The sequence below is a fragment of the Herpailurus yagouaroundi genome, unplaced genomic scaffold (assembly GCF_014898765.1).
Source record: "Herpailurus yagouaroundi ecotype Mexico unplaced genomic scaffold, PumYag 163, whole genome shotgun sequence".
NCBI classification, from domain to species: Eukaryota; Metazoa; Chordata; class Mammalia; order Carnivora; family Felidae; genus Herpailurus; species Herpailurus yagouaroundi.
Window position 1 is genome coordinate 9311596 of NW_024412404.1, and position 23665 is coordinate 9335260.

The window sequence follows — 23665 nt, forward strand, 5'->3', positions numbered from 1 at the left end:
GTCAGAGAGGTCTTTTCCTGCTTTCTCCTCTAGGGTTTTGATGGTTTTCTGTCTCACATTCAGGTCCTTTATCCATTTTGAGTTTATTTTTGTGAACGGTGTAAGAAAGTGAGGCTGCTTTAAAAAACTATGGTGCAGGGGTGCCTGGGTGGCTAAGTCAGTTGAGTGTCTGACTCTTGATCTTGACTCAGGTCACAATCTCACAGTTCATGAGTTCAAGCTCCACATCAGGCTCCGCACCGGAAGCGCAAAGCCCACTTGGAACTCACTCTCTCCCTTTTTCTTTCCCCTCCTCAGCTCATGCTCTAGCACTCTCTCTCAAAATAAATAAATAAACTTAAAGAAAACTATGGTGCAGCAATATAATTAAACCACAATTTTATGAAATCATGCTTACAAAGATTGGGGAAATTATCAAAATATCACTTTAAATAGGAAAGTGAAATAAAACCTTACATATACAGTATTATTTCCACCTTGTTTACATATATTCTTCATATATATGAGATATAAATTATATATAACATATATGTTAATATTATAAAACTCTAAGAATAATAAAAATCCATAATTTTAGTATATTGCAAGTAAATACAGCAAAACATTGTTTACCTCTTGGTTGTAATAATTGAGTGATTTTTATTCTCATATTTTTGGTTTTGGTTTTGCTTTATTTTGTTTTGCTTTTCTACTTTTTTCAGTGAACTTTACCAGAAAAACAATAAATAAGCTTTTTTGTTTCTTTTTAACATGAGAGAATTCAGTAGGTGGCTAAAATAGGGATTTTAATGAAGTCTACATAGTCATCAAGTATCAATTTCACACCAGGTATCAGTGCTGTTAAGAATGCCAACGTTCATTATTAAGTTTTCATCAGTAAAGCATATGTTTTGTGTTTCCAGTAGCAGATATCTTCTATGGGTGTGCTAAGTAAAATCATGCACAGTCTATTCTGAGTTACTCCCCTCCTCACCATCTACCCCACAAAGAAGAAAAGCAGAACATTTTTAAAGTATCAGAGGTGGGGTGCCTGAGTGGCTCAGGCATTTAAGCATCAGGCTCATGTTTTTGACTCAGGTCATGATGTCACAGTTTGTGAGATCAAGCCCTGCGTCCAGCTCTACGCTGACAGCATGGAGCCCACTTGGGATTCTCTCTCCCTCTCTCTCTCTCTGCCCCTCCCCTGCTCACTCTGTCTCTCTCCCTCTCTCTCTCTCTCCAAATAATAAATAAAGTATCAGAGGTAAAATCAATGCAGTTTCTCACTCAAGTAACCTTTGAGTGCTTCAAAGCCCTAAAAAAGGGATGATTTAACAATCCCATTTACAATTACACCAAAAAAGAAAAAAATACTTAGGAATGAACTTAAACAAGGAGGTGAAAGACCTCTACTCCAAAAATTAGAAAACACTGATGAAAGAAATTCAAGATGACCCGAACAAATGGAAAGATATTCCATGCTCATGGACTGAATGATTCAATATTGTTAAAATGCCAATACTACCTAAAATAATCTTCAGACTTAATGTAATGGCTATCAAAACCCAACATGTTTCACAGAAGTAGAATAATCCTAAAACTTGTATAGAACCACAAAAGACCCCAAAGCCCAAGAAATCTTGAAAAAGAACAAAACTAAAGGTATCACAATCCCAGATTTCAAGACACACTACAAAGCTGCAGTAGTCAAAACAGTATGGTTCTGGCACAAAAACAGACACCTAGATCAACTGAACAGAGTAGAGTCCAGTAATAAACCCACACTTATTCATGGTCAACAATAGGGAAAAGACAGTCTCTTCAACAAATGGTTCTGAGAAAACTTGACAGCTACATACAAAAGAATGAAAATAAACCACTTTCTTATACCACACACAAAAATAAACTCAAAATGGATGAAAGACCTAAATGTAAAGCCTAAAACCTTAAAATTCCTAAAAACAAAACAAAACAAACAAAACAAAACAAAAAAACAAAAAACACCACAGGTAGTAATTTCTTTTACACTGTCTGTAGAAACATTTTCTAGTTACGTCTCCTAGGCAAAGGAAACAAAAGCAAAATTAAACTGTTGGGACTATACCAAAATAAAAGGCTTTTGCACAGCAAAGGAAAACGTCCACAAAACAAAAAGGCAACCTAGTGAACTGGAGAAGATATTTGCAAATTATATATCCAATAAAGGGTTACTATCTAAAATGCATAAAGAGCGGCGCCTGGGTGGCTCAGTCGGTTAAGTGTCCAACTCTTGCTGTCAGCTCAGGTGATGATCCCACGGTTCGTGAGACTGATCCTTTTGCTGGGCTCTGCACTGACAGCACAGAGCCTGCTTGGGATTTTCTCTCTCCCTCTCTCTCTGCCCCTCTCCCACTCATGGACACACACGATTCCCCCCACAAAATAAATAAATAAACATTTAAAATATATAAAGAACTTCTATAACCCAACACACACCAAAAAAAAAAAAAAAAGCAATAATCCAATTATAAAATGAGTAGAGGACCTGAAGAGACATTTTTCCAAAGAAGACATATAGATAACAGACACTTGAAAAGATCCTCAACATCACTCATCATCAGGGAAATGCAAATTAAAACTGCAATGAGATATCACCCTACACCTGTCAGAATGGCTAAAATCAAAAACACATAAAACAAGTATTGGAGAGAACATAAAGAAAAAGGGACCCTCGTGCATTGTTGGTGGGAACAAAACCTGCAGCAACCACTGTGGAAAACAGATTGGAGGCTCCTCAAAAAATTAAAAATAGGGTCACCATATAATATAGTAATTCCACTACTGGGTATTTACACAAAAAATATAAGAACAGTAATTCAAAAATATATATATGCGCTCCTATGTTTACTGCAGCATTATCTGCAATAGCCAAATTATGGAAACAGCCCAAGTGTCCATCAATGGATGAATGGATAAAGATGTGTTATATATACACTGGAATATTAGTCATCTAAAAAAGAATAAAATCTTGCCATTTTGCAACAACATGAATGGACCTAGAGGGTATAATGCTAAGTGATATATGTCAAGGAAAAAAAAAGAAAATACCACATGATTTCATGTATATGTGAAATTTAAGAAACAAATGAACAAAAAAAAATAAAGAAAGAAAGAAAAGAAAAACAACAGCAACAACAACAACAACAAAAATAGGCACTTGAATTCAGAGAACTGGTGTTTGCCAGAGGGGACATAGGGGAATGGGTAAAATAGATGAATAAAATTAGGAGTAAACTTATCATGATGAGTACTGAGAAATGTATAGAATTGTTGAATCATATTGTATACCTGAAACTAATAAAATACTGTATATGAATTATACTTGAATAAAAAAGAAAAAGAGATAATTTGTCTTAGAAGGTATAATGTGTGATAAGCCTAAAGAGAAGTTCCCTCACAAATTTTGGGTTAAGGACAAAAAATTTAAGCCTATAGCATTGTATAAGTTTTTTCAAGTTCTGCTTTAAGAACTCCAATAAATAAAATCTGGACTTACATAATAAGTCAGAGAATCATGATGTATATTATGAAAAGATTATTGACTTTATGAAAGACTTTATCACAGAATTTCTTAAATAGTTGCTTTTCTCATACAGTTTGGTATTTTAAAAATAATTTCCTACTTGACAAGTGAGCCACTATGTGCCTTGGGACAAGTCATTGAAAGTCTGTAGGCTCAACTTCCTCATCTATATAATAAAGATGGTTTTAACATGCTGCCTACCTCACTCAGTTTTCATGACTATAAAACAAGAGTATTTACATAAAGATACTTTGACAGCTGTATATACATATTTTTATGGCTGTTGCTTTTAAAAGAGAATCTGGAGGGGGTAACTTTCATAAATTTCTTATTATTACTAAATATATAATTTTTTATATTTTAACAGCACTTTAAAGGACAATTTGAGATGACATACTCATTCTATGAAAATCAACTCTTTTCTTGGTTCATGATCTACTTTTCCCATGTTTTTAGGTCTTCTTCAGTTACACATTGTTATTCCCATGGTCTTAATACCTGGATTATGAGAGGTTCCAGTAGCTTCTCTACAGTGAATGTTTGGACCTGCAGATCCTGAGGATCAATATTCAGTGTGATTGGTGTTTCAGCTGACATGCTGCCTGTGCACAAAAGCAAAAAAAGACACTTATTAATAAAGAAAAATACTTTCTAAAGGGGAAGCACTAATGAAAACCATAGAGTACATGAGATCTGTATTCAGCATCTCTTCCTGATATCGGCCATAGCTCTCAGATGACCAGGGTGCCAAGTTCACCAACAGAGAAATGAGATATTCCCCATCTGTTCTCGGAGGTCATGTGGTCTAGAATTAGATCTTCCAATGAATTAATCTATGTTAGTATATGTTCATGACTAAAATAATAACCCAGGGTGAGTTTACATTTGGCCAGGAATCTTAAGGAAAAAAGAATGGCCAAATTGGTGAGACATATTTTACAGCATGCAAGTGCTTTGACTTCCATGAAATCATAGCACTGAGGCAGCCAGCACTCATATTTTGCTTGTTCTTGCTAATGATGACTCAGATGAGGAGGCAAATAGAACTTTGGAAGACATATGACACATCTCTATCTGGGGAACTATTTGAGGGTTTGATTGGAAAAGAAAGTTGGGGGCAATTTACTTTCCTGTACAGAAAATAAACTAATTTAAATTGGCATGGTTATACATAAAAAGAGAAGATATTGATACTTGGGCAAGACAAAATAAGAAAAAAATTATAAGCCATCTTTAAGGCATTGACATTAATCTCAGAAATCAGTGAGATTTTTGCATAAGAACACACATATATATCAGAAGACCATAAATGGCATGTATCATAACATATTCAAGTCAACAAATTGGCTATAAAGATTATTACCCAAATCATTAAGCTTACAAATTGGTATCAACTTATTCATAGTCAAGTATTTACTGAAGGTCCACAGAAATAAACAGTAAGAAACATGTATCACCTGTATGTAACTTAGTCTCAAAAAAAAATTATAGTCCACAGAAACATGTGTTACTATCAGTGAAAAAACATTCCCACTTAGCTCTTACCCATTTTCTTCTATAGTTTCCTATATTTGCAGGCTAAGAAAATATTAGATTCTGCCCCCAGAAAATATCCAGATATTCCCTATGGCACTGAAGGAAACTAAAACAAAAATAATTAGGAAGTACAATAGTACTCCCTCCTTATCTACAGTTTTACTTTTTGTGGCTTCAGTTACCCACAGTCAATCATGGTCCAGTCCAGAAACAGATGATCCTCCTTCTGACATATCACCATAAAATGAATAGAAGCCTAACACTGCGTCACAATGCCTAGGTCATTTAACTCACTTCATCTAATCAAATAGGCTAATTTTACCATCTCACAAGAAGATGAAGACTGAGCACAATAAGATATTTTGAGGAAAAGAGATAAACTATATCACATAACTTTTATTATACTATATTGTCATAATTTTTCTATTTTATTATTGTTATTAATCTCTTACTGTGCCTAAACTTCATCACAAGTACATATATATAGTAAAAAAAAAACATAGTATACACAGAGTTTGGTACCATCTAGGATTTCAGGCATCCACTGGGGGTCTTGGAACATATTCCCCATGAATAAAAGGGGACTACTATACATTTAGTTTAGTTTATGATTTTAGATATAAAGGTAGATAATTGTTTTCTTTTTAATTGACAAATGAGCTCTATGAATGGACAATGGAAGTACAGATAACTGAGGGAAGGAAGGAAAGAAGGATGCAAGGAAGGAGGGAAAGAAGGATAGAGGGAGGAAGGGAGAAAAAAAGAGAGGCAAATGGGAAGGAGGGAGTGATGGAGGAAAGAAGGGAGGGAAGGAAAGGGGGAGGGAGGAAGGAACAAGTACACATTCTCATGGTGTCTTTCTTATCCAGAATCAATCGTTTCAACACTCCTTTAAATCTCAGTGATTTTAGGAGAGAGGAATGTTCTTTTTCCAACACCCTTGCCTCCAACCCCCAGGGTAGGGCCCATGTCCCCCCATCCGCTTCCCCTAATAGTCTATTCCCATTCTCCTCCTAGACCTTTACAACTCCCATTGGCTTACCTCCATAAAATCAGCATCTCCTTGCTCATCAACCTCTCCCACTCTACTGGATCCTTCCCCTAGATCCATAAATGTGTTACTGTATTTATTCCAAAGATAATCATGATCTCCATGTGTATATGTAGGTGAAAAGATCAGTGCTTCTTATCAGCAATGGCCAAACTATGGAGAGAACCCAAATGTCTACCAACTGATGAATGGATAAAGAAGAGGTAGTATGTATGTATATATATTTCAGACTGTGTATACACACACACACACACACACATACACACACACACACACACGTACATTTCTTACTGTTTATTTCTTTGGACCTTCAGTAAATACTTGACTGTGAACAATTCAATACTAATATGTGGGCTTAGTGATTTGCATAATAGTCTTTATGGACAATTTGTTAATTTGAATATGTTATGATATATGCCATTATATATACATAGACATATGTATATAAAATAGAATATTACTCAGCTGTCAAAAAGAATGAAATCTTGCCATTTGCAACAACATGGATGGAGCTAGAATGTATTATGCTAAATGAAATAAGTTAGAGAAAGATAAATACCATATGATTCCACTCATGTGTAATTTAAGAAACAAAACAGGTGAACATATGGGAAGGAGGAGGGGAAAAGAGGAGAGAGGGAAACAAACCACAAGAGGCTCTTAACAACAGAGAACAAACTGAGGCTTGATGGAAGAAGGTAGGTAGGAAATGGGCTAAATGGGTGATAGGTATTAAGGAGGGCACTTGTGATGAGCACTGGGTGTTGTGGGTGGGTACTGTGATGAGCGTTGGGTAAATGTAAGTGGGTGTATGTATGTGGGTTGGTGTTTTGGGTATTGTGATAAACACTGGGTACATGATGTACGTGGTGATCACTGAATTCTACTCCTGAAACCAATATTGCACTGTATGTTAACTAAAATTTAAATTTAAAAAAGAAGATCAGTGCTTCACCGAGGCCATTCCACACTGTATACCTGATACACATGCAGAGACACATACACACGAAACCATCCTGTAACTAAAAAATCATCTTCATTAACTCTTGCCTTGATTAACTCTAATTCTTAGATTAATAACATAATTTTTTAATAGAAGCAAATACTATAAAAGCTATAAGAATTACTGCACTTCAGATGCTATGCTACATGATTACACTCCATGATTCTATTACTATAAAAATGGATATTTAAAGTATTCTTGAAAATAATACCAACAGTTGTCCCCAGTGACTTAACATAGAAATTTGTACATAGTCAAGATAATGAATTTCAACTCTGCTTATAATCAAATATACTTCTAATTCTTACAATTCTTTTACATATCTTCAACAAAGTTTGATGTTAAAAACAAAGACAATTAGGCTGGAAGTCTCAAAGTAACCAATTATGAAAAATCTAATAATTCCAAAAGCATTTAAGTACAAATTACATTATCCAACATTGACCATACTGCTAAAAACACTAATACATACTAATCACTTTGTGTATAGTACTGAAACATTTTCTAGTCATCAGGAAATTATAAGCAATTTGAAGTGGGCAAACAACTTATGTTTTGAGTGCCCTAGAGTTAGTCTACCCATGTTTTCAAGCAGCTATATAAAACATTACTATTCATCTACAAAAGACTACAGCTGGCCCTTGAAAAACAGGTTTGAACTATGTAGGTTCACTTATATGTGGATTTTTTTCAGTACGGCACTATAAAAGTATTTTCTCTTCCTTACAATTTTCTTAATAACATCTTCTTTTCTCTGGCTTACTTTATTGTAAGAACAGAATATACTATATATATACATATAATACAAACATGTTAATTGACTGTGTATGTTATTGGTAAGACTTCCCATCAACAGTAGGCTATTTGGGGGCAAAGTTATATGCTGAGAGTGCCTGGGTGGCTCAGTCAGTTAAACATCTGACTTTTGGTTACAGCTCAGGTCATGATCTTATGGTATGTGAGTTCAAGCCCCACATTGGGCTGCACGCTGACAGTGCAGAGCCTGCTTGGGATTATTTCTCTCCCTCTCTCTCTGTGCCCTTCCTGTACTCTCACTCTCTCTCTCTCTCAAAATAGATAAACTTAAATTTAAAAAAAAAAATACCCTCATTCGGGGCACCTGGGTGACTCAGTGCATTGAGCTTCCAACTTTGGCTCAGGTCATGATCTCACAGTCTGTGAGTTCAAGCCCCACATCGGGCTTTGTGCTGACAGCTCAGAGCCTGGAGCCTGCTTCCGATTCTGTGTCTCCCTCTCTCTCTGACCCTCCCCCATTCATGCTCTGTCTCTCTCTGCTTCAAAAATAAATAAACATTACTTTTTTTTTAAATACCCTCATTAAAAAAAAAAAAAGTTATACACTGATATTCAGCTGTGCAGGGACATGGAGTGTCAGTGCCCTGAATCCTTGCATTGTTCAAGGATCAACTGTACTATAAATGTTGAGAATTTTATCTAAAACCCACATATAGACCTTTATGTGATTTAGGCCTTTACTATAGTGTTTCTCTCTCCTTTTCACTGGTTTTATTTCCTTTCTAAAAGTAGAAACACAATCTCTTTACTCAGCTATTTATCTGAAATACAGAAATCATGTTTCAATAAAGGCTCTATCACTATTGTCAAATGGTTTATTTCAAATGCATTTCTAGCACTGAAATGTTTTGTTTTGGTTTGTCTTGGTTTTGGTTTGGGGTTTGGTTTTTTCCCATCATTCCACCTATCATTCTGATTCCCTCTAACAGAGGCAAATCTAAATTGGCAAATAGGATATTCCTATGGTGACCTTTCTGCATGGCCCAGAACCAATACATAGGCAATAAAATATGTCCTTCAGTCTCCATAACCATAGGGTTCCATCAAATGAGTGCTCACAAAAGAGTTCATTTATTACCCCTCTCGTGACAGGTACTATCCCACATATAAAACAAGTCAAGATTAATGACATTGTTTTGTTCTTTTATATCAGGGACAAAAAGTAAAGGAATGTTGTGAACTCAAATAAGATCTAAGTGGACTTTCACATATCCTTTCACTACAGATTTCACAACTGATTTTCAAAGCTACACTGAGCATCAGAAATTGGAGCAAGGAAAATAAAAAATTAAGAATAAAAATTATCCATATCATATATAATCCTGCTAAAAGAATGCTTCAGCAAAGAGATAAAAGACAAACCTAATTCAGCCAAAGTATCTTCTAAAACTGTGATTATGTCTTTAATACACATTAATTAAAGAAAGTTGTTGAGAAGCTCATTTTTTCATGCAAAATTACAGAATAATAAACCAACAAGTCCTTGAAGAACCTTAGCTACCTATAATTATTCTTCTTTGAATAAATGCTGTTTCTTATAAAAATCTTTTTGATCTTTTGTATCTGTCCTGTTCAATAATCCTGATTGATTGGAGATCAGGGCAATAATAGGCAGAAAACTGCAGAACTTTGCAAATGAAGTCAAAGCAAGGTCAAAGTCTGACAAATTGTTACCAACTTCTTAGAGCAATTCCACAATGTGAATCAAAACAAAAATCCTACCAGGTGGTGGGCATTATAATCTGAGACATTTGCATTTTATAATCCATAAAATCTTAAAAGTTAGAGAGTACTTCCCAAACAATTCAAGAATAACTCCTACAACATCCTTCATTTCAACAATGTACTGAACTTAGATGAACAGAAACTCTGAGACATTCACTATACTTAGATTCTGGTGATTACTTTTAAAAAGTTCTTCCTTCTGTTGAATTGAAATCTGCCACTTTTTTACTTCTCTCCAAAAGAGACTGTTTTATAAAGTGGAAAAGTAAAGGTTTGTAGACAAAAACACTAGATGAAACTCCCAGTTTTCAGAATCAAAGGTAAGAAAACAACTTGACAGCAGTAATAGATGTCTCCAGGGAGGGTCCTTAAGGTGGAGCAAATGCACCCATATGTGGACCCTTCCCTTCTCCCCACACTGTCTTATCCACATGCCTCAATTCCCTTTATTCCATTTTATTCCCTGCTTGAAATGGAACTTATATCAATTCTAAATTCATTTAGTTTAACAAGCATTTCATTTCTAAATGCAGCTAACTCAGAGGTCATGGAGTGCACATATTCAAGCACACATTAATATGAACTAGCTCATTCCTCTCCATCTAATACCCATATGTGTCACTACTGTAACACACACCACATTGTACTCCAGTCATATCCCGACAACAGAGGAATTTTAGATCAGAGAGATGCAGAGGGAGGTCAGTGGAAAATGACCCATTTACAAAATTTGCCTTGGGGTGGCCATTCCTTCATAAACATTAAAGAGAAAAGTTTCCACATACTTCTCCCTACTTTAACACATGATCTCCTATCTCCAAATTCTGAAGCTCAGGCTCCTCTTAGTAAAGCTGTAATCCTTCTACATAAATTAACATGTTCTTATGGGATAGCTTGGAAATCTAATCATCTATAATATGGTTCCTACAGAAAAGGCTCTAACACCAAATATTCAATTTTTAAAAATAAACTCTGTAACAGTTTGTAAGGTAACAGCTTATTCTCCTTTAAGATTATTAAATTCCATAACAGAGTCATCATACTTATCTAATTAATCTCATTTTGTACTCACTTTTCAGCTAAACTGTTCAATTACTTTTCACAAGGATTACTGCAAACCCAAGTCTCCCCATCATATATTTGGACAATTAATTTTTATTTGCCCCTAAATGCAGAGTCTTATTTTGTCCTCCTAACATTTCATCTTGCAGAATCTGGACTTTTGCTCTCACCAGTCAAAATTTGATTATTAGACAATCCAACATGTTAATACTTCCTCCCAGATTTCTATTTATTCCATTAATTGAATATGACTATAGTCTCCAGTTAAATCAATGAACAAGTGAGAACCAGGCATGGAAAATGATTTTGATACCACTAGAAATCTCTTTCCACATATGACAATCAAGTAAAAAACACTGTAGATAGGATCTTTTCAACCAATTATTAATCATTTCTGTGTGAAATAATCCACTTTTTCATCTTGTCAACAAAATATATGAAGATTTTTTTAATGCTTTACTAAAATAAAGACACCTTTACTTTCCTATTTAAGAATTCAATTTAAGGGTGACTGGATGACTCAGTTAAGTGTCTGACTTTGGCTCAGGTCATGATCTCATGGTTTGTGAGTCTAAGCCCTGCACCAGGCTCACTATTGACAGTGCAGAACCCTCTCCAGATCCTCTGTCTCCCTCTCCTTCTGCCCACCCCCACACTCTCCCTTTCTCAAAAATTAATAAACATGAAAAAAATAATTCAATTTTAAAAATCTAGTTTGACATTACTCACTCTTGGAGAATCCATGCTGAATGCTACTAATTACTGCCATTTATTTACATTTTAATTCTTCAGTTTTCCTAAAGTTTGGTGCCTAGATGTCCAGTCTAATTTTAAAGGCTACCTTTTTATCTCTTTTGAAAATATGGATATTTTGTTTTGTACTGCTTTCTGACAGGTCTATTATTTCTTAGTGACTCCCAAGTTCTGTGATCACATTAGCAGATCATTTTAGAATTAAGGGATATACTTTTTCACGATATATATAATTCAACTAATTTGAAACAATTTTATTTATTATTTTGAGATACAGAGACAGAGTGTGAGCAGGGGAGGGGCAGAGAGAGAGGGAGACACAGAATCCAAAGCAGGCTCCAGGCTCTGAGCTGTTAACACAGAGCCCGCATGGGGCTTGAACTCACAGACCACAAGATCATGACCTGAGCTGAAGTCAGACGCTTAACCAATTGAGCCATCTAGGTGCCCCAATTCAACTATTTAAACTTTTATTTTCATCATCTAGGGTTTCAATTTTTTTTATTAATTAAAAATTTTATTAAGTAATACAAGGTTCAAAAACATATATGGTTACAAACAAGTCTCTCTCCCATCCTTGTCCTCCAGCCACCTAATTTCTCAGGCAACTGCTAGGTCCATTTTCTCAAACAGTTCCAGAGATATCATATGTAATACCAGCATATGAGTATTTATATTTTAATACAAATTCTAACAGACCTGCTTTTTCCACTTCATTCAATTCCCCGGTGCTATTGCTTGTTCTACTTTGCCAATGTGACATCATAGTTTATGTGTATTATCTGTCATCTTTTTTTATAAAGGTTTTTAATGTTTTATTTTATTTTTGAATGAGAGAGACAGACAGACAGAACACAAGTGGGGGAGGAGCAGAGAGAGAGGGAGACACAATCTGAAGCAGCTCCCGGCTATGAGCTGTCAGCACAGAGGCCCATGCAGGGCTCGAACTCACGAAACACAAGATCATGACCTGAGCAAAGTCAGATGCTTAACCAACTGAGCCACCCAGGCACTCCATCTGTTAATCTCACATCACCAGACTCACGCAGAGAACATATCACTTCCTTATCCTTTTTAGTTCTCTTTCTCTCAGTCTATAACTTTGGAAGTCCCTTTTTGTTTCCTTCAGCATTCCTTCCAACCATAACACAAATGAGATGTGCATCAGCCTTCCCCACAGTCTTTTCCTAGTTTCAGCCATTCTCTTTTATTTATCATAATATCTCCCTCCTCCCATCTTTGATCCATGTTCTTTTCAAATTTGTGCTCCCTACACAGAAACACTGAGATTTGGGTCCACTGATGTTATTGTTAAATGATCATTTAGGGGCGCCTGGGTGGCGCAGTCGGTTGAACGTCCGACTTCAGCCAGGTCACGATCTCGCGGTCCGTGAGTTCGAGCCCCGCGTCAGGCTCTGGGCTGATGGCTCGGAGCCTGGAGCCTGTTTCCGATTCTGTGTCTCCCTCTCTCTCTGCCCCTCCCCCGTTCATGCTCTGTCTCTCTCTGTCCCAAAAGTAAATAAAAGAAAAAAACGTTGAAAAAAAAAATGATCATTTATAAAGCACTTAAATTTATCAGTCACTATCCTAGATACTGGTGTAAGAAAAAGTAGTAAAGCTAAGGCCCAGCTAGCCATCCATCTTCTTTCTTCATTTTTAATTCATCAAGTTTCTCTTATGCTCATATACAATCCCTTAAAATCATACGTATCATTAATCTAACTTTCTGAAATTTGCTTCTCTTAAAATCTAGGACACGTGTGTAACTGTGTCTAACAATGTCTTGTTTACAATTGTCACCTCTGCAACAAAACAGTCACTCTTTCCCAAACCAGTACCATCCATAGACCAAAACAAGAGCTGCCCCACTCCTGATCCTCATGCTTTGGAAGAGTCCCTGGGACCAAGGTAATATGGCCACCCAGAGCCCACAGCTACCTTTCCTGACATGCTTAGGGTATCCACTACCCCACCTCTCTGTTTAAGCAGCCCATGCCTACTTCCAGGGCGTATGCCAGCCTCTTCCTGCATTCCATCCTACCAAAAATAAATGACTCAATGTTCATCCCTACACTTGAAAGGTGGCTGAGAGGCCGCTTTTTACTAATGCATATTGATGTAGTTTGTATGTGCAGGCAGGATTGTCCACTTGCATGTGCTTGAGGCCTCTCAAATGCAAATCAGAGCCAAAAGCCAAAAGAGAAGGGGGCCAACCATATATCAAGAGCAGGAGTGAGCTCCCCATCCACCACCTAATTCTAACAAGAAACTTCAAGGAATCCAAGAATTCTAAATCCAAATCTTGTCTTCCAGGTCATTTTGAAAGTATATTTCTCAAGGTAGAAAGACAGGAGGAAACAACCTACTAGAACAGCTTGTTAGCTTGACTTATAACTTTTACATATACAAGTATGATATACAGACCCCCATTTACACCTTCACTCTGCTCTCTACAAATGTTAAAAACAGACCTGCCCAAACTTTCTAGCATTCCCTATCACTAAGTTCCTCCTTATTAGTCAAATTTGTTCCTTTCATTGTTTCCTCAATCTTCTAAGATGTAGTTGACCCAGAGGTAGAGTAAAAATTCAGTTGTTCCACTTTTAAGAGAAGACTAGTTGATGTTTTTCAAAATGTATCATCTCACTATGTTACTATAACAGTTTTTTAATCTTCAGCAGGAAAATTTTGACACAATAAGCTTTTGCAACAATACCACTTCCCTTTTCTTCTCTTTTTTCCCCCTCATCCAAATGTTCCATTATAAGTTTATGGGTTTTCATGCAAGAATATATATTCACTATATGTGTATTTCTCTACTCCCTTCATTAAAATTATTTGTGAACATCCAACATTACATTTGTGAGAAAATAAATAAAATCATAAATACTCAAAAAACACAATAAAAACATTTAATTCATGATTTATTGCTATCTATATTATATTTAATTTGTGTTTTTCTAGGCATCTATATTTTTTTAATTTTTTTAATGTTTATTTTTGAGAGAGGGAGAGAGACACAGAGTGTGAGCAGGGGAGGGTGAGAGAAGGAGACACAGAATCTGAAGCAGGTTCCAGGCTCTGAGCTGTCAGCACAGAGCCCAACGTGGGGCTCAAACTCACAAACTGTGAGATCATGACTTGAGCCAGAGTCAGCTGCTTAACCAACTAAGCCACCCAGGCACCCCTATTATTATTTATTAATGACTGACCTTTTCCTATGTTAGTTTTCTCTGGATAATTACAATGCATAGTATCTATTCACATCGTTTTCTATGCCCTAACTATTGTCATAACTCAAACACACACACGCGCACACACACACAAACACCTTTGATGGTTTTATCTGGGAATAAGTTTCTTTTCCTCAAGTTTAAAGTGTTTTGATAATGTCAACAAGTATCCTACCAAAAGTATCTTTGGACTTAATGTGATTTCATTTAGTAAAACTCTATTTAGTGAACTATAAAGGAGAAATTTTTTAGTAGGTGCCAATTACAACAACCATCATCACAAATGTTAATCTTATCTAATACTCTATACTTCCAAAATATCAGAAAAAAATGGTGAGCAACTAGTGAAAGGTTTGCTACTCCTGAAATAATGTCATAAAAGAGAACATTTATTTTGTCATTAAAAATTTATCTTCAGTGCATAGCAAATCTTTGTAAGCCTCCATCTCCCTTATCAGCACCTCCCCTTTAAAAAGGGTTAGCATAACATAGTTGGAAATAATGTGAAGGATTGGAACCAAATGCTAAGTGACCCCCCAAAAAAATCTAAATCAAAATAAACAGGTTTAAGTAAAAAAAGGAAAGGGGACATGAGGAATTTGGTGCACAATACTATCACAGTTAGTTTTATACAACAATCTTGGCTACAGTGAAACAGTCTCTATACATATCTGTTTTCCAACCCCACCTCCCTCCCCACCCCTATCCCACCTCCATGGTTCCAATGCCATCATTTCTGGATTTTTTAACCCACCAAGAAAGAAATACACACATCTTTTACTCACTTGGTAAAGAAAGGGATCTCAGGTTTATCAGAGAGTCAATAAAATCAAGCAACTGCCTAATATATATAATGGAGAAATAGCTGGGTATCTGTCTTTTCAGGTGTTCTTCCTACATATTACAAATACCTTCCATGCATTTATTTGTACATCAATAATCAGTGTAAGCTCTTCTACCTAGCCTTTTCATCAGCTAAAAAGCAATGGTGTGAGATCAGAAGCACACCTAGACTACAGGCCATCATTCATTTATTCATTAAACTTGTATTTATTGAGTTTCCACTTTACACCAGTCAGAGGGTAGGGGGAGACCATAAATAATAAATATTTTAAAAAATATATGAAAACTGTTAGTACATTATAAAATGACATAAGCTATGGAAAAAAAGACAAAGTTCTACTTTGTAAGTAAGTAAGCAGGATTCGGTGAGAGAGACACTGGGAGTAGACTGCAATATTCAAATAAGATAAAGATTAGCTCCATTGAGAAGAACATTTGAACAGTTGAAATAATGAGGAAATTAGCCAAGCAGATACCTGGAAGCAGAGCATTCCAGGCAGAGGTAACAGAGCAAAAAGTTTGAGACAGGAGAGTGTTGGTATGTTTGCAGAACATCACGGAAGTCAGTGTAAGTGGGATAGAATGAGCTACAAAGAGCATAGTAAGAGAGATCAGAAAGGTAATGGAGTTGAAGGCATGTGGCTGAAGATCATGTTGAGCCACCTGGAAAATACGGCAGGGGTCTGAGCATTAAAGAAACATGATCTGGTTTATATTTTGGAAGGATCACTCTAACCAATAAAATGAAGTATGGAGGACAAGAGCAGAAGCAGGGACACTGTTGGGAGGCTCCTGCTTACTAGTGACTTTAGACAAGTTACTGAACCTCCCTAAATATCACTTTCCTCATCTGTTAAATGAGAATAATAAGAGTACCATCCTCAAAGGGATCTTGAAGATTAAATAAGAAAATTCACATAAAAGCCATAACTTAGCCAATATCTCTGACACCTAACAAGGGCTCAACAAATATTAGTTGTCATTATTATCCCCTTTCCAGTAGGATAGCAGAATCTACTTATCTACTTTCAGGATAACCAATCTCTTTCACCTATAGAGAGCTTTAATTATTATTCAAGAATGCTTTCACTCTTTGTTCCCTTAACAAAAGAGTTTAAAATAAAGCTTTCCTCTGATGCCTCATTTTTTTTTTTAAATATGGAACGCTTCACGAATTTGCGTGTCATCCTTGCGCAGGGGCCATGCTAATCTTCTCTGTATTGTTCCATTTTTTTTTTTTTTTTTTTTTTTTTTTTTTTTTTTTTTTTTTTAGTATATGTGCTGCCGAAGCGAGCACTCTGATGCCTCATTTTATTGTATCTCTTGACTTCTATCTCTATGGCATATTTCCTACATGCAAACTAATCAGAAAAGCAACGTGCCTAAATAGTCTTTTAAAAAAGATCCTGGGACACCCTGGTAGCTCAGATGGTTAAGCATCAGACTCTTGATTTTGGCCCAGGTCATGATCTCATGGTTGGTGAGATCAAGCCCTGAGTTGGGCTCCGTGCTGTCAGCATGAAAACTTTTTGGATTCTTGCTCTCTCCTTCTCTTTCTGCCCCTCCCCTGCACTCACTCATGGTCTCTTTCTTTCTCTCTCTTTCTTTCTCTCTCTCTCAAAATAAATAAATAAACATTCTTTAAAAATACTTTTCTCTGGAACTCTGGCTATGTATCTAACCCTATTTAACTATTTCTCATCCCACATGCTAAGTAAGTACTCTCTCTATAAAACATAAAAGACTTTCTCCTCTTGCTTCAAAACACCACTTTCTACCCTTCTGGTATTCTTTCCCAATAACTTCTGCTGACTTATCACTGCCTGCTGTTAAGGAGGGGTGTTACCCTAGGTTCAACCCCTAACATCCCATTCATTGCTCATCTTACACTGTTCTCTCTGGGTAATCTCATCCTAGTTTCAGTTCTACTTAGAACCTGAGAATCTAAAGTCAAATCTGTCACCTGAGCTTCAGAGCTCCCAAATTCATTGACAACTGGGCCATTTCACAGGCCCTCAAAACTGAACTCATGATTTTTCCCCCAAATCTGTTGCCACCATCTTTAGTTCTGATCTAGATTACCACAGCTGGGCACCCAACCCAGCACCATGAATATCATCCTAGAATATTTTCTTTCACTCTGCCCTCCACATCAGATTGGTGAAACAGTCATATTGCTTCTATCCCCTCAACTCCTCTCATATTGTCCATTCCCTCTCCATTCCCATTATTTCTTCCTTTGTTGAGACCCTCATTAGACTCATTTAGATTTTGTAATAATACCCTAACTGGTCTCCCTTCTTCTAGTTTTTCACAATCTCCAATTCATCCTTCAAACTATTCCCAAAGTGATTTCTCTAACATAAAATAAGATAATGCTGGAGCACCTCGCTGGCTCAGTTGGAGGAGCATGAAACTCTTGATCTTGGGGTGCTGGGTTTGAGCCCCACATCCCCATATGGGAAGTAGAGATTACTTAAAATAAATTTAAAACTTCTAAAAAAAATCTTAAAAATAAGATAATGTTGCACTAATCCCCCCTTGAAACCCTCAATGATGCTCCATTTTGAACAATAAAGTTCAGGTTCCACTGAATGACTCGAGGCAATTTGGTCTGTCCTATGTCTCTAGCTTTCTCCCTCTCTTTGGCCCACCTCCTCCTTGTTCTCCATCCATGGTAGAGAATTTGAAGTTCTCTGAATAGACCATACTGTTTCATGTCCCTAAACTTTTACTCACTGTTCTTCCTCTGCCTAGAGTGCTCCTCCCCAACAGCCACTCGACAAACACTTGCTCATCATTCCAACTTCAACTCAAACAATCCTCTTTACATCTTCACACACATGCACACACTCATAAAAGAAGGAAGCAATGCTTCCTTATCTCTGTACCTTACACAGATCTCTAAGAGAATCATCATCATTCTACCATCTCCTAGGATTTCTCATACTATATGGTAGAATAAATGCATGTTTATGTCACTTTCTTGCATCAAAACTAATAAAAGACAAAAAAGATTAAAGTTAGAGGCACTATACTCAAGGAAACTTATAATTACCCCAAATTACAAATATAGAAATAAAGGGGCACATGGGCGGCTCAATCAGTTAAACGTTGGACTTTGGCTCAGGTCATGATCTCATGGTTCGTGGGTTCTAGCCCCACACTGGGCTCTGTGCTGACAGCTCGGAGCCTGGAGCCTGGAGCCTGCTTCGCATTCTGTGTCTCCCTCTCTCTCTCTGCCCTTCCCCCACTCATGCTTGCTCTCTCTCTCTCTCTCTCTCAAAAATAAATAGTCAAAAAAATCTTTTTAACAAATAAATACAGTTAAATCTTGACCAAATTAAAAAAAAAAAAAAAAGGAGGGTGAAAGCCTGTACACATCTCAGTTGTAAATAACATTCTTTTTTTTTTTTTTTTTAGATTTTATCTTTAAGTAATCTCTACACCTAACATGGGACTCAAACTCACAATCCCGAAATCAAGAGTCACATATCTACTGACTGAGCCTGCCAGGCACCCTGTTAAATAATTTTCCCTAAAAGGGCCACAACCCTAGAATTCCTGTCTGCACATCCTTTGATTAGAGTATTAAGATGTAAGGCATGGATAGATACAGGATCAAAAAGGGATATCCCCTGTAAAGACCCAGTTTGAGACTATAGAAACACAGGAATGGTAGGGCAGGATTCGCAGGATGACAAGCCATTGCTCTTTTCTTTTTCTTTTTTTTAATTTACATCCAAGTTAGTTAGCATATAGTGCGATAATGATTTCAGGAATAGAATCCAGTCATTCATCCCCTATGTGTAACACCCACTGCTCATCCCAACAAGTGTCCTCCTTAATACCCCTTCCCCATTTAGCCCATCCCTCCCATCCAAAACCCCTCCAGAAACCATCAGTTTGTTCTCTCTATTTAAGAGTCTCTTATGTTTTGTCCCCTTCCCTGTTTTTATATTATTTTTGCTTCCCTTCCCTTATATTCATCTGTTTTGTATCTTAAATTCCACATATGAGTGAAATCAGATCATATTTGTCTTTCTCTGATTGACTAATTTCACTTAGCATAATACACTCTAGTTCCATCCACGTAGTTGCAAATGGCAAGATTTCATCCTTTTTGATTGTTGAGTCAGACTCCATTGCACATATATATATATATACACACACCACATCTTCTTTATCCATTCATCAGTCAATGGACATTTGGATTCTTTCCATACTTTGGCTATTATAGATAGTGCTGGTATAAACATTGGAATGACATGTAATTTCTAACTGTCCATGATTAAGCCCACCTCGCCAAGGGAACTACTAGAGATTAAGTAGAGTGGAAGAAAGAAGCAGAACCACCAGTTCACAATGCTGATAGCCAGTGACTTAAAGTAGTTTGCCATGAAGCATATTGAGTTTTGGAGCACCAAACAGTAAAAGAAAACTTTTCCTGAAAGCAAAGGAAATAACTTTCATGAGAAACCATTCAATATCACAAATAGATTAAAAATTGCTGATTATTGGGGCGCCTGGGTGGCTCAGTCAGTTAAGTGTCCGACTTCAGCTCAGGTAATGATCTCACAGTTCAGGAGTTCGGGCCCTGCATGTGGCTCTGTGCTGACAGCTCAGAGCCTGGAACCTGCTTTGGATTCTGTGTCTCCCTCTGTCTCTGCCCCTCCCCAACTCTGCCCTGTCTTTCTCTGCCTCTCAAAAATAAAGAAAACTAATTTAAAAAATTGCTGATTATTATCTCAACTTACACTCTGCATTATTCTTCAGTAAATGACTAGTGGTATACAAAGATCAGTAATGGAAACTCTACATAAAAAGTACAAAATAAAAAACAAAGAGAAAAGGAGAGGAACCAAAAACTTTATGAATAAGAATTAACAAAGGAAACAGAGGAAGAGGTCACTGAAATAGTTATATGTGGACTCACACACACACACACACACACACACACACACACACATACAAATAATATGTTCTCTCTTTTAAAAAAAATTGAAAGAAAAGTTACAAGATGCAAAAAACAGATAAAACATAAGGGAATGAAAAACAAGATAAAAGAACTCAAGAAACAAACACAAGCAAAAAAAAAAACATTACAAAGATAAAAGTAACAGAAGCATCCAATATACATGAACTGAGAGGACATTTTGGAAACATGGTGGAAAACTAGCAAAATCACATATCTAAAAAGATGGAAAATCCCAAACACTCTTCTTTCCTCATCTCTCATAACGAGGGATCAATAGATAGATATTAGTTACAGTTGAGTGAAATTTAAAATAATTTCTGATTCAAGGAAAAATATGCAACTAGGCCTTAAGCATATAAGAAGCTGCCCAACCATTGAAAGTGAGGGGATACAGAAACATTTACCATCCAATGGATATCAAAAGAAAGCCAGAGCAGCACTAATTTATGAGAAAAAAATAGACTTTAAAACAAAAACTGTAACAAGAGACAAAAAAAGAAAGGACACTATATAATAATAAAGGGGACAATCCAACAAGAAGATATAACAATTGTAAATATTTATGCATCCAACATGAGCATCCAAATATATAAAAGTTAATAACAAACATAAAGGAAATAATCGATAGTAATACAATAATAGCAGGGGACTTTAACCACCCACGTACATCAAAGGACAGAAAAATCAAACAGAAAATCACTGATTTTGAATGACACACTGAACCAGATGGATTTAACAGATATATTCAGAACATCCCATCCTAAAACAGCAGAAGACACATTCTTTTCAGGTGCACATAGAACACCATGCATCTTTCCTGAACACAAGGCTATGAAAGAAGAAATCAACTACTAGTAAAAGTCTAGAAACAGCACAAATACAAGGAAGTTAAATAACATGCTACTTAACAATGAATGGATCAACCAGGAAATCAAAGAAGTAAAAAAGTACCTGGAAACAAATGAAAATGAAAACACAATGGTCCAAAATTGTTAGGATGCAGCAAAAGCATTCTAAGAGGCAAGTTTATAGCAATACAGGTCTACCTCAAGAAGTGAGAAAATTTCAAATGAACAACCTAACCTTATACAAGGAACTAGAAAAAAAACACACAAAACCAAAAAGCAGCAGAAGGAAGGAAATAATAAAGATCAGAACAGAAATTAATGATTTAGAAACTAAAAAAAAACAAACAAAACAAAAACAAAAAAACAATAAAACAGATGAATGAAACCAGGAGCTGCATTTTTTTCCAAGATCAACAAAAGTAATAAACCTTTAGCCAGACTTTTCAAAAAAGAGAGAGAGAGCACAAATAAACCACGAATGAAAGGGGATCACAAATAACAACCAACACCACAGAAATACACATAACTGTAACAAAATATTATGAAAAACTATATGCCAACAAACTGGACAACCTAGAACAAATGGATAAACTCCTAGAAACATAAAACCTACCAAACTGAAGCAGGAAGAAATAGAAAACTTGAACAGACCAGTTAACGGTAATGAAACTGAATCAGTAATCAAAAAACTCCGAACAAACAAGTCTAGGACCAGATGCTTTCAGAGGCGAATTCTAGCAAACGTTTAAAGAAAAGTTAATATCTATTCTTCTCAAACTATTCTAAAAAACAGAAAATGAAGGAAAACTTCCAAATTCATTCTGTGAGACCAGTATCACCCTAATACCAAAACCAGATAAAGACACTACGAAAAACAGAACTAAAGGCCAATATCTCTGGCAAAGACAGATGCAAAAATCCTCAACAAAATACTGGCAAACATTAATAAAAGAAAGGATATGAACTATATGATCATTAGTTGCAGAAAAAGCATTTGACAAAGTACAACATCCATTCATGATAAAAACCCTCAACAAAGTAGGTCTAGAGGAAACATATATCAACATAATACAGGCCATATATGAAAAACCCACAGCTACATCCTCAAAGTGAGAGCTTTTCCTCTATGGTCATAAACAAGACAGGGGTGTCCACTCTTACCACTGTTATTTAACACAGTACTGGAAGTCCTAGCCACAGCAATCAGACAACTAAAAAGAAATAAAAGGCATCCAGATTGGTAAGGGACAAGTAAAACTTCCACTATTTGCAGATGAGATGATACTACATATAGAAAGTGAAAGACTCCACCAAAAAACTACTAGAACTGATCAAAGAAGTAGTAACGTCACAGCTACAAAGACTCCACCAAAAAAACTACTAGAACTGATAAAAGAAGTAGTAAAGTCACAGCTACAAAATCAATATACAGAAATCTACTGCATTCCTATACACCAATAATGAAGCAGCAGAAAGAGAAATTTAAAAAACAATCCCATTTAGGGATTTATGTGTATGATTCATAATTTTTTCTCAAAAGAACTCTAACTCAACCTGCATGTGTTCACAGTACAAAAACACAAAAATAAAAGCTCTGAGTATTTTTTGTTTTTTTACTGCTCTTTAAAAAATAATCATCTCTTATTAATCTTATTTTTAACAACAGAATTTTTAAAAAGAGTCAAATGATGGCCTTGGATTCAACATGTTAATTGGATATCTGAAGATTTCACTGCAGATACTTAGCAAAATTTTAACTGCTACATTTCTGTTCGTTTTCAGTACAATGGGTGAAAACAATCAGTTTGCAAGCTTGTTCACTTACACAAGCTGGGTTTAGTATGGTGTGTGGTACGGAGCCCAGAGTCTCCAACACAGTAGTTGTATTTTGAGTATTTAAAGATCAAAGTACGTTAAGAAGTCCTGTCTGAACTCCTTCCTGTCTATATCCAACAACTTCCTTCCCAGCTAGATTGATCCACTTAATTTTGACCTATCATTAGTTGAAATTCAAGTTAAATTTATCACTAAACTGAAAGAGTGAAGGGAAGGAAAATAGCTAATCTCAATTACAACAATCTATTTTTAAAAATACTAGGACAAGATTCATAGATTCATACAAAATTAGCAAATATATTTTATTGTAAAAATTGCCTTGATCATGTCTGTTTTAAAGATGTAGATATTTGACCTTATTTAGATAAATTCTTGTTGTTTCTAAAAAACTAACCTTCTTAAATCTTCCTTCGGAATTGAGTAACAAGACCGAATCTTTT

At 36.0% G+C, this 23665-nt stretch overlaps 1 protein-coding gene and 1 pseudogene across 2 annotated transcripts in view; both read right to left on the reverse strand.

The window, feature by feature from the left end:
• Positions 1–23665, reverse strand: part of CTNNA3 (catenin alpha 3) — a 1766595-nt gene that overhangs the window by 1727119 nt on the left and 15811 nt on the right. For both annotated transcript variants that reach the window (XM_040485152.1, XM_040485151.1), the window contains exon 2: positions 4040–4143. In XM_040485152.1, the coding sequence (XP_040341086.1) occupies positions 4040–4138 (99 nt within the window). In that variant the 5' untranslated portion in view covers positions 4139–4143. The remainder of the gene's footprint in view (positions 1–4039; positions 4144–23665) is intronic.
• LOC121037618 (uncharacterized) lies at positions 16716–16803 on the reverse strand (annotated as a pseudogene).